This window comes from Ranitomeya variabilis, chromosome 1 (assembly GCF_051348905.1).
Source record: "Ranitomeya variabilis isolate aRanVar5 chromosome 1, aRanVar5.hap1, whole genome shotgun sequence".
NCBI lineage: Eukaryota > Metazoa > Chordata > Amphibia > Anura > Dendrobatidae > Ranitomeya > Ranitomeya variabilis.
The window spans coordinates 743,024,503-743,041,247 of NC_135232.1; the positions used below are offsets into that span (position 1 = coordinate 743,024,503).

At 44.2% G+C, this 16,745-nt stretch overlaps 1 protein-coding gene and 1 long non-coding RNA gene across 6 annotated transcripts in view; one reads left to right on the top strand and one right to left on the bottom strand.

Annotated features, from left to right (window-relative positions):
* The first annotated feature begins 241 nt into the window (after positions 1 to 241).
* The window catches only part of EVL (Enah/Vasp-like), a 164,263-nt gene continuing 147,759 nt past the window's right edge, over positions 242 to 16,745 (top strand). For 2 of the 4 annotated variants that reach the window (XM_077269451.1, XM_077269492.1), the window contains exon 1: positions 242 to 551. In XM_077269451.1, coding sequence (XP_077125566.1) covers positions 547 to 551 — 5 coding nt within the window. In that variant the 5' untranslated portion in view covers positions 242 to 546. Of the gene's footprint in view, positions 552 to 574; positions 1,098 to 16,745 lie in introns of those variants that run through there. The other 2 variants (XM_077269476.1, XM_077269422.1) reach the window with 2 other exon arrangements.
* LOC143782311 (uncharacterized) overlaps positions 6,059 to 16,745 on the bottom strand; it is a 46,748-nt gene continuing 36,061 nt past the window's right edge. For both annotated transcript variants that reach the window (XR_013216930.1, XR_013216931.1), the window contains exon 4: positions 6,059 to 6,351. This is a non-coding gene — a long non-coding RNA (uncharacterized LOC143782311). The remainder of the gene's footprint in view (positions 6,352 to 16,745) is intronic.

Here is a 16,745-nt window from a genome sequence, read left to right on the forward strand (position 1 = left end):
TATTCTACTGCAGAAACGATCAAACTCCTAAGAGGTTCTGCAGAAGTTCCATACGAGTGATAGTCTTGCTGGGGCTGCATGTGTCTGGACCTGGGGTGCAATAGAGGAAGGGGTAAGTGACAGCTGAAGGGAGGGGGCTATGAAGTGAAGCCCCAGTTAGAGATTCTAGTCCCTGCAGTTGCAAAGGGTTGCCACTAGCGGGCAGTAGAGATCAGTTGTCTTTGTATCTTTACTGCTGCAGCAACCTCACCTCAAAAAAAAGATGGCAGGACTTCAGAAACAGCTGTCAGCCGGGAAGGAGCATCTCTGCAGCTAGCCTGGACCCAAACATGAGCTTCACGGCAGCCTGGAGTGAGAGTATCAGCACAGCCAGGCCACCAAGGACAGTCCATGAGCATCCAGCCTCCTGCAGCCAGCAGCAGATGCATGATCAGCAGTCCCCAGTCACACAGGAGATCAGCCTCTAATCTCACAGCAAAGCTGTCAGCTCCACATCCACAAGCAGAGCCCATCTTAAGGAGCAGGAGCTGAGAGGAAGCCTGCAGAATGAGGTAGGAGACCCCCTCCCTGCTGTGCCTGCTGCTTGCAGAAGGGGGGAGTGTACAATGTAGCAATGTCAGGATCAGACTCCATTCATTGTGGCTGTGGCTAGAGCAGGCACATGCAGGGGGGATGGCAGAGGACCCCCCAAGCACACTGCCCACCTCCTCATCCCCTGTCCCTCTGCATGCACCCAGCACATACACAATGACACTAACACAGACTGATGGCCAGGAGGGGTGGGCTATTGTGCTGCACACTGTAACCCCCTCTGCCCAGTTCTCATGCATTTAACCCCTGCATTGCTACAAATTAGCCATACCTATGGGCACTATGGCATAGTAATGGCGGATTAGGGGTTGGCTTAGAAATGTCAGCTTTAACCATTCACTTCCCAAGGCATCATGCAGCAGGCCTGTCATTGCTTGGGTCTGCCTGGCAGGCAAGGGGTTACAACCTTCATTCCAGCAAACCAATGTAAGTGTGTCCTCTGTAATGACATCATCAGTGGATATATCCTGTGTGATGCTGAGGACAGCAGCAGATATGCATCTGCAGTAAGTGATTATTTCTGCCTTCCAGTTATCAGAAATCTATAGAAATAATGTATATATAATGTGTGCACGTCTGTATATATAATGTATGCATATCTGTATATAGTGTGTGTGCGTCTGTATATATAATGTATGCATATCTGTATATATAGTGTGTGCACGTCTGCATATATAGTATGTGCATGTATGTATATAGTGTGTGTGCGTCTGTATATATAATGTATGCATATCTGTATATATAGTGTGTGCACGTCTGTATATATAGTGTGTGCATGTATGTATATAGTGTGTGTGCGTCTGTATATATAATGTATGCATATCTGTATATATAGTGTGTGCACGTCTGCATATATAGTATGTGCATGTATGTATATAGTGTGTGTGCGTCTGTATATATAATGTATGCATATCTGTATATATAGTGTGTGCACGTCTGTATATATAGTGTGTGCATGTATGTATATAGTGTGTGTGCGTCTGTATATATAATGTATGCATATCTGTATATATAGTGTGTGTGCGTCTGTATATATAATGTATGCATATCTGTATATAGTGTGTGTGCGTCTGTATATATAATGTATGCATATCTGTATATATAGTGTGTGCACGTCTGCATATATAGTATGTGCATGTATGTATATAGTGTGTGTGCGTTTGTATATATAATGTATGCATATCTGTATATATAGTGTGTGCACGTCTGCATATATAGTATGTGCATGTATGTATATAGTGTGTGTGTGCGTCTGTATATAGTGTGTGTGCGTCTGTATATATAATGTATGCATATCTGTATATAGTGTGTGTGCGTCTGTATATATAATGTATGCATATCTGTATATATAGTGTGTGCACGTCTGTATATATAGTGTGTGCATGTATGTATATAGTGTGTGTGCGTCTGTATATATAATGTATGCATATCTGTATATAGTGTGTGTGCGTCTGTATATATAATGTATGCATATCTGTATATATAGTGTGTGCATATCTGTATATATAGTGTGTGCACGTCTGTATATATAGTGTGTGCACGTCTGTATATATAGTATGTGCACATCTGTATATATAGTGTGTGCACGTCTATATATAGTGTGTGCATGTATGTATATAGTGTGTGTGTGCGTTTGTATATATAATGTATGCATATCTGTATATAGTTTGTGCATATCTGTATATAGTGTGTGCACGTCTGTATATATAATGTATGCATATCTGTATATATAGTGTGTGCACGTCTGCATATATAGTATGTGCATGTATGTATATAGTGTGTGTGCGTTTGTATATATAATGTATGCATATCTGTATATATAGTGTGTGCATATCTGTATATATAGTGTGTGCACGTCTGTATATATAGTGTGTGCACGTCTGTATATATAGTGTGTGCACGTCTGTATATATAGTATGTGCACATCTGTATATATAGTGTGTGCACGTCTATATATAGTGTGTGCATGTATGTATATAGTGTGTGTGTGCGTCTGTATATATAATGTATGCATATCTGTATATAGTTTGTGCATATCTGTATATAGTGTGTGCACGTCTGTATATATAGTGTGTGCATATCTGTATACAGTGTGTGCATGTCTGTGTATATAGTATATGTGTGCACATCTGTATATAGTGTGTGCACATCTGTATATATAGTGTGTGCACATCTGTATATATAGTGTGTGCGCATCTGTATATATAGTGTGTGTGTGCACGTCTGTGTATTTATAGTATATGTGTGTGTGCACGTCTGTATATATAGTATATGTGTGTGTGCACGTCTGTATATATAGTATATGTGTTCGTGGTGACCCTCTAGTAGAGCGCTGCTGCTCCTGGGTGACAGCCACATACCCACCAAGGTCTTAAAGCTGCAGCTGACCATTTTTCCTACAGCGGCACTTTCCTCGGCAGCCATATTTATTTATTTATTTATATATATATATATATATATATATATATATATATATATATATATATATATATATATATATATATATATATATATATATATATATATGGGCCTCGTCATTTGCTATAATCGTGTGCACCGCAGAGTGTTGTGTGGCAGATATATAATGTGAGACCGAATGGAGTATCCAGTAATATATGGGGGTGATGATCAGTGACATCACTGGTGACTGAGTCAGTAATCATTGTCTGGCTGAGAGACCATATATGTGTATGTATATAGGGGGGTACATCATGATGAGCTGTTGGAGGGGACTCTGTTTGCACACAGGACCCCTTGCAATCTAGGAGAAACTGACCATATTTTAATTAGAAATGATTAGTGATGAGCGAATATACTCGTTACTCGAGATTTCCCGAGCATGCTCGGGGGTCCTCCGAGTATTTTTTAGTGCTCGGAGATTTAGTTTTTCTTGCCGAAGCTGAATGATTTACATCTGTTAGCCAGCATAAGTACATGTGGGGATTGCCTGATTGCTACAGAATCCCCACATTTAATCAAGCTGGCTAACAGATGTACCATAAATCATTCAGCTGCGGCAAGAAAAACTAAATCTCCGAGCACTAAAAAATACTCGGAGGGCCCCCGAGCATGCTCGGGAAATCTCGAGTAACGAGTATATTTACTCATCACTAGAATTGATCTTTTTTCCCCAAATTCATCTGATCTCAATGATTTATTGGTCACCTGTTGCCACAATGACCCTGATGTCTACAAGGTGCGGTCCCCATATTGCTTGACAGCTCCTGGAGCTTTAATTATTGGCTCTGATGAGCACGGTTATAATTATTGACCGGAGATCAGCAGCTGCCACACAACATGGCACCGCTCTCTCTAAGGGAGGTGATGGGGAAAATCCAGTGGTAGACTGCTGGAAAATCAGGAGGACTTGTCACCCATTATATAGGGGTCCTATGTCCCCCCATAAGTTGTAAGTGACAGGAGGACATGCACGCTACATGCATCCGACAGCTGCTTATATCAGCAACACCAGGGAACGAATTGGTAAAAATTGAACATCACATTGTTGGAGAACCCCATTACAGTATATACGAGATATGTACTGATTTAAGGGACATGTCGTCAGAAAATTACCTATTGCTTAAATCAAGTTTTGACGCTAAGTATAAAGTATATATATATATATATATATATATATATATATATATATATATATATATATACTGTACAGACCAAAAGTTTGGACACACTTTCTCATTTAAAGATTTTTCTGTATTTTCATGATTAAGAAAATTGTACATTCACACTGAAGGCATCAAAACTATGAATTAACACATGTGGAATTATATACTTAACAAAAAGGTGTGAAACAACTGAAAATATGTCTTATATTCTAGGTTCTTCAAAGTAGCCACCTTTTGCTTTGATGGCTGCTTTACACACTCTTGGCATTCTCTTGATGAGCTTCATGAGGTAGTCACCAGGAATGGTTTTCACTTCACAGGTGTGCCCTGTCAGGTTTAATAAGTGGGATTACTTGCCTTATAAATGGGGTTGGGACCATCAGTTGTGTTGTGCAGAAGTCTGGAGGATACACAGCTGATAGTCCTACTGAATAAACTGTTAGAATTTGTATTATGGCAAGAAAAAAGCAGCTAAGTAAAGAAAAACGAGTGGCCATCATTACTTTAAGAAATGAAGGTCAGTCAGTCTGAAAAATTGGGAAAACTTTGAAAGTGTCCCCAAGTGCAGTGGCAAAAACCATCAAGCGCTACAAAGAAACTGGCTCACATGAGGACCGCCCCAGGAAAGGAAGACCAAGAGTCACCTCTGCTTCTGAGGTTAAGTTTATCCGAGACACCAGCCTCAGAAATCGCAGGTTAACAGCAGCTCAGATCAGAGACCAGGTCAATGCCACACAGAGTTCTAGCAGCAGACACATCTCTACAACAACTGTTAAGAGGAGACTTTGTGCAGCGGGCCTTCATGGTAAAATAGCTGCTAGGAAACCACTGGTAAGGACAGGCAACAAGCAGAAGAGTCTTGTTTGGGCTAAAGGACACAAGGAATGGACATTAGACCAGTGGAAATCTGTGCTTTGGTCTGATGAGTCCAAATTTGAGATCTTTGGTTCCAACCACCGTGTCTTTGTGCGACGCAGAAAAGGTGAATGGACGGACTCTACATGCCTGGTTCCCACCGTGAAGCATGGAGGAGGAGGTGTGATGGTGTGGGGGTGCTTTGCTGGTGACACTGTTGGGGATTTATTCAAAATTGAAGGCATACTGAACCAGCATGGCTACCACAGCATCTTGCAGCGGCATGCTATTCCATCTGGTTTGCGTTTAGCTGGACCATCATTTATTTTTCAACAGGACAATGACCCCAAACACACCCCAGGCTGTGTAAGGGCTATTTGACCAAGAAGGAGAGTGATGGGGTGCTACACCAGATGACCTGGCCTCCACAGTCACCAGACCTGAACCCAATCGAGATGGTTTGGGGTGAGCTGGACCGCAGAGTGAAGGCAAAAGGGCCAACAAGTGCTAAGCATCTCTGGGAACTCCTTCAAGATTGTTGGAAGACCATTTCCGGTGACTACCTCTTGAAGCTCATCAAGAGAATGCCAAGAGTGTGCAAAGCAGTCATCAAAGCAAAATGTGGCTACTTTGAAGAACCTAGAATATAAGACATTTTCAGTTGTTTCACACTTTTTTGTTAAGTATATAATTCCACGTGTTAATTCATAGTTTTGATGCCTTCAGTGTGAATGTACAATTTTCATAGTCATGAAAATACAGAAAAATGTTTACATGAGAAGGTGTGTGCAAACTTTTGGTCTGTACTGTATATATATACACATACATACATACAGACCAATTGTGACTGGAGGATTCTGTGTATAGAGCTGTTACCTGTCACTATAATCCTGCCTCTGATGAGAAGAGGACACAGGACGTAACCTGTAATCATGGAGCCGTAATGCTCAGTAAATTTTTAATCAAAATTACTTTTTACAGTTGCTTTATTTATCTTTTTATGCATCAGATCATCAAAAATATTCACACCCTAATATAGGGGCACACTCTTGCTTTTCTTAGCTGCAGCGTGGGCCCCGCAGTGCGACACGGAGATTTGTGGCTCCCGCTGCCCCGTGGGTGGCGTCACCAGTGGATGCTATTAGTGGACTGGGACGTGTTTGTACATTTCTGGATAAATCGAGCCGAGGTTTATAATATTTGCATCTTCTGATCCGGAGATTTTCTGTAAATGTTTAGTCTGCGCCGGGCGCCTCGCTGTGCTTCATTACAGGAGATATTTCTGCAAAAATGGAGAAAAAATATGGCTGTAAATTGGCAGCACAGGGAGCCCCTGACATTACCGCCATTGTTATCAGAGGGGCATGGAGGATGAATATTAGACACAAATATGCAAGAAAGCGTTTTGTATTTTTTATTTCTCCTTATTCTTGGTCTTATCCATAAACATCTCCTTCAAGACCCCAAATCACATTGAGAGGAAGAGTAACATCCAGCAGTCCCTTCCTCATCCTCCTATAATCCGTCCTGTTGTCTACGTGCCATACCTCTGGAGGTTATCATGCCAGTTCCGGCTGCAGCAGGAGCCTCTCCCTTTTACTCAGTCTACAATAGTGGATGGGAAATGCTGAGCCTGCTCTTCACAATAAACTCAATCTGAAGGGGCTTTTGTTTGTGTGGTCAGACCGCCACCAACCATCAGAATAAATGAGTTCTCTACCCCCACGCAATCACTTACTCGGGGAACTCACTTTTTTTTTAGACTTTGTAGAAATATGATGGCCCTGCAAATATTCTGCACAGATGACCCCGATCCATTATAGTGGGAGCAGTTCCGGTTTTGGGGGTCTCAGCCTGACTTCATTTGAAAATTCATAAAATACGATAAGCCACGCCCCCACTCTACCATAGGCACACCCATTTTTTAAGATAAAAATAACATTTATTAATGTTTTAATTCTTATAGGGGCTGTCCACTACTTAGATTCTGATGACCTATCATTAGGAAGGGCAATCAATAAAAAACGTTGGGGGTCCGACACCTGGCACCAGCACCAATCAGCATTTTGGAGAATATGGTAAGCGGTGGCTGATGGGGCAGAACAGCACAGCACTGTACATTTTGTAGTGGTCGTTCTTGGTACTGCAGCTCAAATCACATCTACTTCACATCCAGCTGATCATGGGGGGACACAAGTGTCAAACCCCTCGCCCCACTGTTCGTATATATCACATATAGTACAGACCAAAAGTTTGGACACACCTTCTCATTTAAAGATTTTTTGCGTTTAGTTGGACCATCATTTATTTTTCAACAGGACAATGACCCCAAACACACCTCCAGTCTGTGTAAGGGCTATCTGACCAAGAAGGAGAGTGATGGGGTGCTACGCCAGATGACCTGGCCTCCACAGTCACCAGACCTGAACCCAATCGAGATGGTTTGGGGTGAGCTGGACCGCAGAGTGAAGGCAAAAGGGCCAACAAGTGCTAAGCATCTCTGGGAACTCCTTCAAGATTGTTGGAAGACCATTCCCGGTGACTACCTCTTGAAGCTCATCAAGAGAATGCCAAGAGTGTGCAAAGCAGTCATCAAAGCAAAAGGTGGCTACTTTGAAGAACCTAGAATATAAGACATAATTTCAGTTGTTTCACACTTTTTTGTTAAGAATATAATTCCACATGTGTTAATTCATAGTTTTGATGCCTTCAGTGTGAATGTACAATTTTCATAGTCATGAAAACACAGAATAATCTTTAAATGAGAAGGTGTGTCCAAACGTTTGGTCTGTACTGTACATTGACATGTAAAAGTTTGATCACCCCTTGTCAAAATTACCGGTATTGTGAACAGTTAAGCAAGTTAAAGATGAAATGATCTAAAAGGCGTAAAGATACAGATGACACATTTTCCTTGTTGGTGTTGAACTAGGGCCCACGCTGCAGCTAGGAAAATGTAAAAGATTTAAAAAAATATATATATCTACTATATAATTGTCTAATGGTCACTTCCGTCTGTCTGTCTGTCACAGATATTCATTGGTCGCGGCCTCTGTCTGTCATGGAAATCCAAGTCGCTTTTTGGTCGTGGCAAAAAGCCCATGACCAATCAGCAACGGGCACAGTCCGGCGGCAACATGGCCGCTCCTTCCTCCCCGCAGTCAGTGCCCGCTCCATACTTCCCTCCAGTCAGCGCTCACACAGGGTTAATGCCAGCGTTAATAGACCGCGGTGTAACGCACTCCATTAACGCAGCTATTAACCCTGTGACCAACTTTTTACTATTGATGCTGCCTATGCATAGTCATGTGACCGTGACGTCATCACAGGTCCTGCGCTCATACCAACCCTGGGACCGGAAGCTGCCGCGTGCACCGTACACAGGCGCCAGGACTTCAACGGCACTTTGGAAGGTGAGTATATGTTTATTTTTTATTTTACGTCACTGAGCAATATACTACGTTACTGGGCAATATACCACATGACTGGGCAATATACTACGTGGCTGGGCAATATACTACATCCTTCTCGCGCAGGACCTGTGATGACGTCGCGGTCACATGACCACGACGTCATGGCAGGTCCTTCTCGCATAGCATCCTTGGCACCGGAGCCTGCCGCTTGCACTGCCGAGGACACCGTGCCACGTCAGAGGGTGAGAATAACCTTTTTTTTTTTATTATTATTATTATTATTTGTAACAGATCTTTTTACAATTGATGCTGCATAGGCAGCATCAATAGTAAAAAGTTGGTCACACAGGGTTAATAGCTGCGTTAATTGAGTGCGTTACACCGCGGTCCATTAACGCTGGCATTAACCCTGTGTGAGCGCTAACTGGAGGGGAGTATGGAGCGGCCATGTTGCCGCCGGACTGTGCCCGTTGCTGATTGGTCGTGGGCTTTTTGCCACGACCAATCAGCGACTTGGATTTCCATGACAGACAGAGGCCGCGACCAATGAATATCCGTGACAGACAGACAGACAGACAGATGGAAGTGACCCTTAGACAATTATATAGTAGATATATTGGCCTAAAATACAAAGGAAATGAGTAATTTTGACCTGGGGGTGCCCAGACTTTTACATGCCACTGTAAGTAGTGAACAACCCCTTTAAGACAATGGTGGGTTATCTGCAGCATTTCTCAATCTTTGCCAGGTTTTGTACACATTTCCATAGATCCAATGTGTGATGGGCCTCTGGGGGCTTCCTTTCATGGAAGAATTTAACACCCGAGTTATGGATGGCTCTATATGGGGTCTGCGTGCTTGTGATTCCCAGAAGTCTCTGAGCCTCCGCTCGCATCTATGGAGATTTATAGCGTTTCTCCTTATGTAAATCATAGACTTGTGGAAAGAATAGTAAAGACTAGTGATCTTCTCTGTTCAGGATCCTCATCTCTTGGTCACAGTTCAGACCATTTCTAGAGAGCACCTCTGGCTCTGGAGGACCCGCCTATCCAGCATTACACAAACATCTTATTGATCTGAATAGACGCTGTGTAATGCTTCTTTCCCCCTGTGGTGGCGCTGTGGGGAAACTGAAATTTTACTGCCCGGTTTACCTGCAGCTGATGAGTGGGGAGAGTCCTAACAAGGGGGCGTTATGTAATGAGCATATTGTCCCAGGACCCCCCCCCCCCAACACGTAGGGTGGACAGTTTTCTAAAACCTGACATCAGTCTGAGAATGCATTTCCACACAAGTTTCTAAGCTTGTGCTCTTCCTACACAAGTGTCATTCTTCACTGCGCTGGAAGATCCTGGAAGATCCGGATGAACATATTTATAGCTCCTGCCAGGGCTGCCACTACAAATTTCGGGGCCCCATACTGGTAAAATTTTCGGGGTGCCCTTGAGACTTCACCCAGGCTCCACCCCAGCCCCCCCCTCCACCCATCGAACTGTCCACAGTCCCACCACTCTCTCTTGGAAAAACTCCACTTCTCACCAATCACACATTAACAGTTCCCATCACCAGATCACACATATAGCTAGCAGCTTTTGTTTTGGCCAAAAGATTTTTTAAGCCACCATCACAATAAGATATACTCTTTTGGCCGGGCTCTACTCTACTCTAACCCATTAAACATTTGTTAAAATATCTAATACAATTTAGGTATATATTTATTTTTCATTGTTTAAAATGACCAATAATATCACATACAAGGGACAAATACCACCGACCATGACCGAATCACATATTACCACCACATAGTGACCTATAATACCACATACAAGGAACAAATACTGCCACACCATGATAAGATCACATATTACCATCAGAGTGACCGAATAATATCACATACAAGGGACAAACATCACCGCACCATGTCCAGACCACATATTAGCACCACTTGGTGACCAAATAATAGCACATACAAGGAACAAATACCCCCACACCATGGCCGGACAACATATTACCACCACATAGTGACTGAATACTACAAGACTGATCAGTAATAAAAAAAACCCCACAATACTAATATTACCATAAGTGCTATTATACACAGGTGCTCTGTACATAGTATACATTGTATAGTGTCAGTGTACAGGTAATACAGTAATCACCAGTGCCATTATACACAGGAGATCTGTACTTAGTATGAAGTGTCTGTGTACAGGTAATACAGTGATCACCGGTGACACTATACACAGGAGCTCTGTATATAGTTTCAGTGTACAGGTAATACAGTGATCACCGGTGACATTATACACAGGAGCTCTGTATATAGTGTGTAGTGTAAAGGTAATACAGTGATCACTGGTGACATTGTACACAGGACCGCTGTATATAGTATACAGTGTATAGTGTCAGTGTACAGTTAACACACTGACTCACCAGTGACGTCTCTAGGTGAAATCCTTCATTTTCGCTTTCCATCTTCATCCAGCACAGACTGCCAACTCTTCTTTCAGCCAGGGCTTGTCTCTGCAGGAAATAACAAAGTTATCTAGAGCACCGCATGCAGAACACATTACTTATTTTTTTCCCAAATTCTAAACTACACAAGATGAAGAAAAAAAGGTGACAATATCGCTCTGCACAGTAACAGGACCGCCTCTTCCTTTTAACAGTGTCCTCAAAAAATAAAATAAATACATCACTGCAGTAATAATATTCCTTATTTAGCCCCTATTGTAATAATATCCCTCATCCTGGCCCCAGTGTGTCTTGTTCCTGACTTCAGTAGGCATATGTTCTCCCATCCTGCCCTCATGAGTATCCATCCTGCCCCATTTGATCTCCCCATCCTGCCCCATCTATCCCTTGATCCTGTCCCATCTGTCCCATGATCCTGCCCCATTTGCCCCATGATCCTGCTCCATCTGCCCTCATCCTATCCATCCTGCCCCATGATCCTGCCCCATCTGTCTCCATCCTGCCCCAAGATCCTGCACCAGGGCCGGCTCCAGGTTTTCGTGGGCCCTGTGCAAAAGAGTCTCAGTGGGCCCCTTTAACACATATCACAATTCATAATGCACAGTTACAGCAGAGAATTATAGGTATAGTACATTGCCAAAGATTTCACTTTTTACATTACATGAGTGATATCTATTGTAAATTCTTCAATAGGTCAGAAACCGGAAAGTATAGTCCTCCATACAGTATTATGGGCATCACATAATGCTCCATGCAGAATAATGTGCCCCATATATTGCTCCTTACAGTATTATGGGCACCACATAGTGCTCCATACAGAATAAAGTGCCCCATATATTGCTCCATACAGTATTATGGGCACCACATAATGCTCCATACATAATGAGCCCCACATATTGCGCCATACAGAATAATGAGCAACATATATTGCTCCATACAGAATAATGGACCCCATGCAATGCTCCATACAGTACAATGAGCCACATATATTGCTCCGTACAGTATTATGGGCACCATATATTGCTCCATTCAGAATAATAGGTCCCATATAATGCTCCATATAGAATAATGAGCCCCATATATTTATCAATACAGAATAATAGACCTCATATAGTGCTCCGTACAGTATAATGAGCCACATATATTGCTCCATACAGAATAATGAGCCCCATATATTGCTCCATACAGTATATAATAGGCCCCATATATTGCTCCATACAGTATAATGAGCCCCATGTATTACTCCGTACTGTATAATGGGCCCCATATATTTCTCCATACATAATGGGTCCCATATAATGTTCCATACAGTATATGATGGGCTCCATATAATGCTCGTGTATGATGGGCCCCATATATTGCTCCATATATAGCGGGCCCCATATAATGCTCCATACAGTATAGGATGGGCCCCATAGAGTATAATGAGCCCCATATATTGATCCATACAGTATAATGAGCGCCAAATAATGCTCCATATATAGTATAATAAGCATCACATAATGCTCCATACAGTATATGATGGGCCCCATATAATGTACCAAAGTAACTATGAGGGGGCACCACGGATTGTGGGATCACACTCAGACCTGAAAAATGGACCAATAGTACACAAAAGAGAAGAAACACCAGGTCTATGTAAACAGGGATCACCACACTAAAACCAATAATGCAAATGTAAAACACAACTTTATTCAGGAAACAACAATACAGATAGCAAACCACATGTAATTCTAAAAACATTTAAAAAGGCATGTTATTGCCATGTGTACAAGCCCACAATAGGGCATGTAGCCCGCACAGAACTCACAATATATGCACATATACAGAGGCTATCTCAATGTGACCCTTCCTGTATAGACAGCATAGCCCTATATCGTAAGCAACCAAATTACACAAAAAATATATATAGTATATACGTACACAAGAATATGTGCATATACATATAAAGGCTATACTAAGGGTTAGTAAGAAATTCCATGTCACAACCCCACAAAATATATAAGTGAATAAATAGGGCCTGACCCCCTCACTAGGAGCAAAGATATAAATACATGGCTGATGAAATAAATAAAAACGCCACGTGAAGCTACACTACACCAAAGTATGGTACAAGAACGCTGAGGAAAAAGTTGGCCCAGCGATAAACAGAGAATATAGCCACTTGATGGCCAGTAACCTTATAGTTACCAGTAGTGTTATAGCCTGAGATACTCAAATAGCGTATGCCGCTAGGCAGAGTCCAGATGCGGGCTACACAACAGCCCAACGCGTATCGCCACCAGCCGGTGGCTTCGTCAGGGGTCAGGGCTGACGAAGCCACCGGCTGGTGGCGATACGCGTTGGGCTGTTGTGTAGCCCGCATCTGGACTCTGCCTAGCGGCATACGCTATTTGAATATCTCAGGCTATAACACTACTGGTAACTATAAGGTTACTGGCCATCAAGTGGCTATAATCTCTGTTTATCGCTGGGCCAACTTTTTCCTCAGCGTTCTTGTACCATACTTTGGTGTAGTGTAGCTTCACGTGGCGTTTTTATTTATTTCATCAGCCATGTATTTATATCTTTGCTCCTAGTGAGGGGGTCAGGCCCTATTTATTCACTTATATATTTTGTGGGGTTGTGACATGGAATTTCTTACTAACCCTTAGTGTAGCCTTTATATGTTTATGCACATATTCTTGTGTACGTATATACTATATATATTTTTTGTGTAATTTGGTTGCTTACGATATAGGGCTATGCTGTCTATACAGGAAGGGTCACATTGAGATAGCCTCTGTATATGTGCATATATTGTCAGTTCTGTGCGGGCTACATTCCCTATTGTGGGCTTGTACACATGGCAATAACATGCCTTTTTAAATGTTTTTAGAATTACATGTGGTTTGCTATCTGTATTGTTGTTTCCTGAATAAAGTTGTGTTTTACATTTGCATTATTGGTTTTAGTGTGGTGATCCCTGTTTACATAGACCTGGTCTGTTTCTTCTCTTTTGTGTACTAATGGGCCCCATATAATGCTCCATATAGAATAGTTCCCATATAATGGGCCCCATATATAATTCTCCAGTGTATGATGTACCCATACCATGACCGTATATAATTGACCCCATATATGATGCTCCAGAGTATGATGGGCCCATATATGATGCTCCAGTGTTTAATGGGCTCCATGTATGATGCTCCAGTGTATTATGAGCCCCATACATGATGCTCCAGTGTATGATGGTCCCCATATATAATGCTACAAACATAAAAAAAATTAAATACTCACCTCTCATCGCTGGCTGCTGCTGCTCTGCTCCGGACTCCTCAGCAGCATCTTCCAGCTCTCTGAACTGTGACTGCTCAAGCAGAGGGCGCACAGACGTGACGTCATCACGCCCTCTGACCTGAACGTCACAGTCATCTAACGCCACAGCGGTGGAGCTGGTAGAGGTAACTATCACAAGTGCCGGGACCCTGATCAAGCATAGGGGCCCACTCGCCGGTGTCTGCAGTAGCACAGACACAACGAGCCCCCATAGTGTGCAGGTGTCCCCGACAGCGAGTGGGCCCCCCCGCCTGCTCAGGGCCCTGGCACTTGCCCGGGTACGCCGGGTGCTGACGCTGGCCTGGACCTGCACCATCTGTCTCCATCCTGCCCCATCTGTCTCCATGCTGCCCCATATTCCTGCCCCATCTGTCTCTATCCTGCACCATGTCTCCATCCTGCCCCCTGTGTCTCCATCCTGACCCGTGTCGTGTCTCCATTTTGCCCCCGTGTCTCCAACCCTGCACCCCATCTCTATTCTGCCCCGTGTCTCCAATCCTGCCCCGTCTCCATTCTGCCCCGTCTCCATTCTGCCCCCGTGTCTCCAATTCTGCCCCCTGTCTCCATTCTGCCCCCCTGTCTCCATTCTGCCCCGTGTCTCCAATCCTGCCCCGTCTCCATTCTGCCCCCCCGTGTCTCCATTCTGCCCCCGTCTGTCTCCAATTATGCCCCTGTCTCCATTATGCCCCGTGTCTCCAATCCTGCCCTGTCTCCATTCTGCCCCTTGTCTCCATTCTGCCCAGTGTCTCCAATCCTGCCCCTTCTCTCCATTCTGCCCCCGTGTCTCCAATCCTGCCCCCCGTCTCCATCCTGCCCCTTGTCTCCATTCTGCCCCAGTGTCTCCCATCTTGCCCCTGAGTCTCCATCCTGCCATTGAAACATATTGCGGCTTGCTGCTTTCAATAAAAATGAAAAGCAAAACCTTTCTCCTTACCTGGCCGTGCTCCTGCGGCGATGATCCTTCCTGGCGTGTCAAGCGTGCACTCGCCGGCGAATGACAATGATGTCATACACCGGCGGCGTGCGCGCTGACATCAGCCGCCAGCTTCCGATTGGCTGGCATCTTTAACTATTGCCATGCCGGACGCAGGTTCAGTTAGTGCCCCAACAGAATCCTGCCACTGGAGCCCGAAGCAGAAGAGACGGGGCCTGATGCGCGCCCCCTCTGCTGATTGGGCCCCATACGCCAGTCGGCAGTAATGCCCTGATGGCGGCCCTGTCTCCTGCCCCAGTGCATGGGCAACAATTGATCATTAGTAAGCGATGGCTGCATCCTTCCCGCAGTCAGCGGGTCTCGCCGAAATAATATGCAGTCTATCCAAGAGTTATGTAAGCCATAGCACTTCGGTGCCCTTATGACATAGCCCCTAGTCTCTTGGCACTGCCCTCATGACATAGCACCTAGGCTCACTGGAGAGCTTGAGGAGGGTGAGTTTCAATGCTCTTTTAATTTGGTGTGGGTGCTGTGTGACGGCCATTGTTGCTGTGGTTTTGTGCTGGTGGGGCGGCGTGGTCTGGAGTCATGAGGACTCAGTCTTGCAGTATGGGCGCTGTGAGGCACCAGGCCGTCCGCCCTGCTAGTGAATTGTTGCTGTGGCAGTGGTCGGCGCTCTGCTCCGTTAGGGCGATAAGGACCCACTTAGAGGTTTGCCATGATGTGGCAGTGGCTTAATACACCACATGTTAAGTTATATATATTTTTGCCAAGCAGCATTAGATCAGTGCTGTCCATGCTCTTTTTCAGCATATGGCATAGCCCCTAGTCTCTTGGCGCTGCACACATGGCATAGTCCCTGGTCTCTTGCCACTGCCCACATGGCATAGCCCTGTGACAAGGTGACAGGTGGTGGTAGTCTTGGCGAGTTTACTAAGTCACAGTCACTGAGCACCCCGGCACCTTGCACATAAAAAGACAGGTGAAGTCCCAGTCCTGCGGTATAGTCAGTTCCCTTTAGCACACAATCACTCCGGTTGCAGGGGATGAGCTCTCAGGAAACACCACAATTCACAGTTCTGCTCCAACGGTAAAACTTTACTGAATACAGGGCAGCCAAGACAGGATTTCCTGCACTTTCCCTGAAGCCTTTGTGTGTTGCATGGCACCAGCTCCTATTCTGGTCCCGAACCCTGTAGTTCTCCTGGGGAAGATGCAGGCGAGCCAGTGTCTGTCCACGCTGCCCGTCAAGCTTTATCCCCCCGACCGGGGATCCTCTGCCCGTAGTATGGCACAAGTCGCACCCTGGGCAAGCCTGCCCGACTCTGGCCCCAGAGCAGGAAGTGTCTTCTTCCCTAAGTCCAGAGGCTTTGCACCATCCCTCTTTTTAACTCCTCCCAATAGTTTAACTTGTTTGACTCATCCTGTCCTTAAACTAAATATATACAAGTACATGCACATTTTAGGATACAACATATAACAATGACATTACTATATAAAACATTAGTGAACTACCAGGGTGCCTCATGTGACACATGT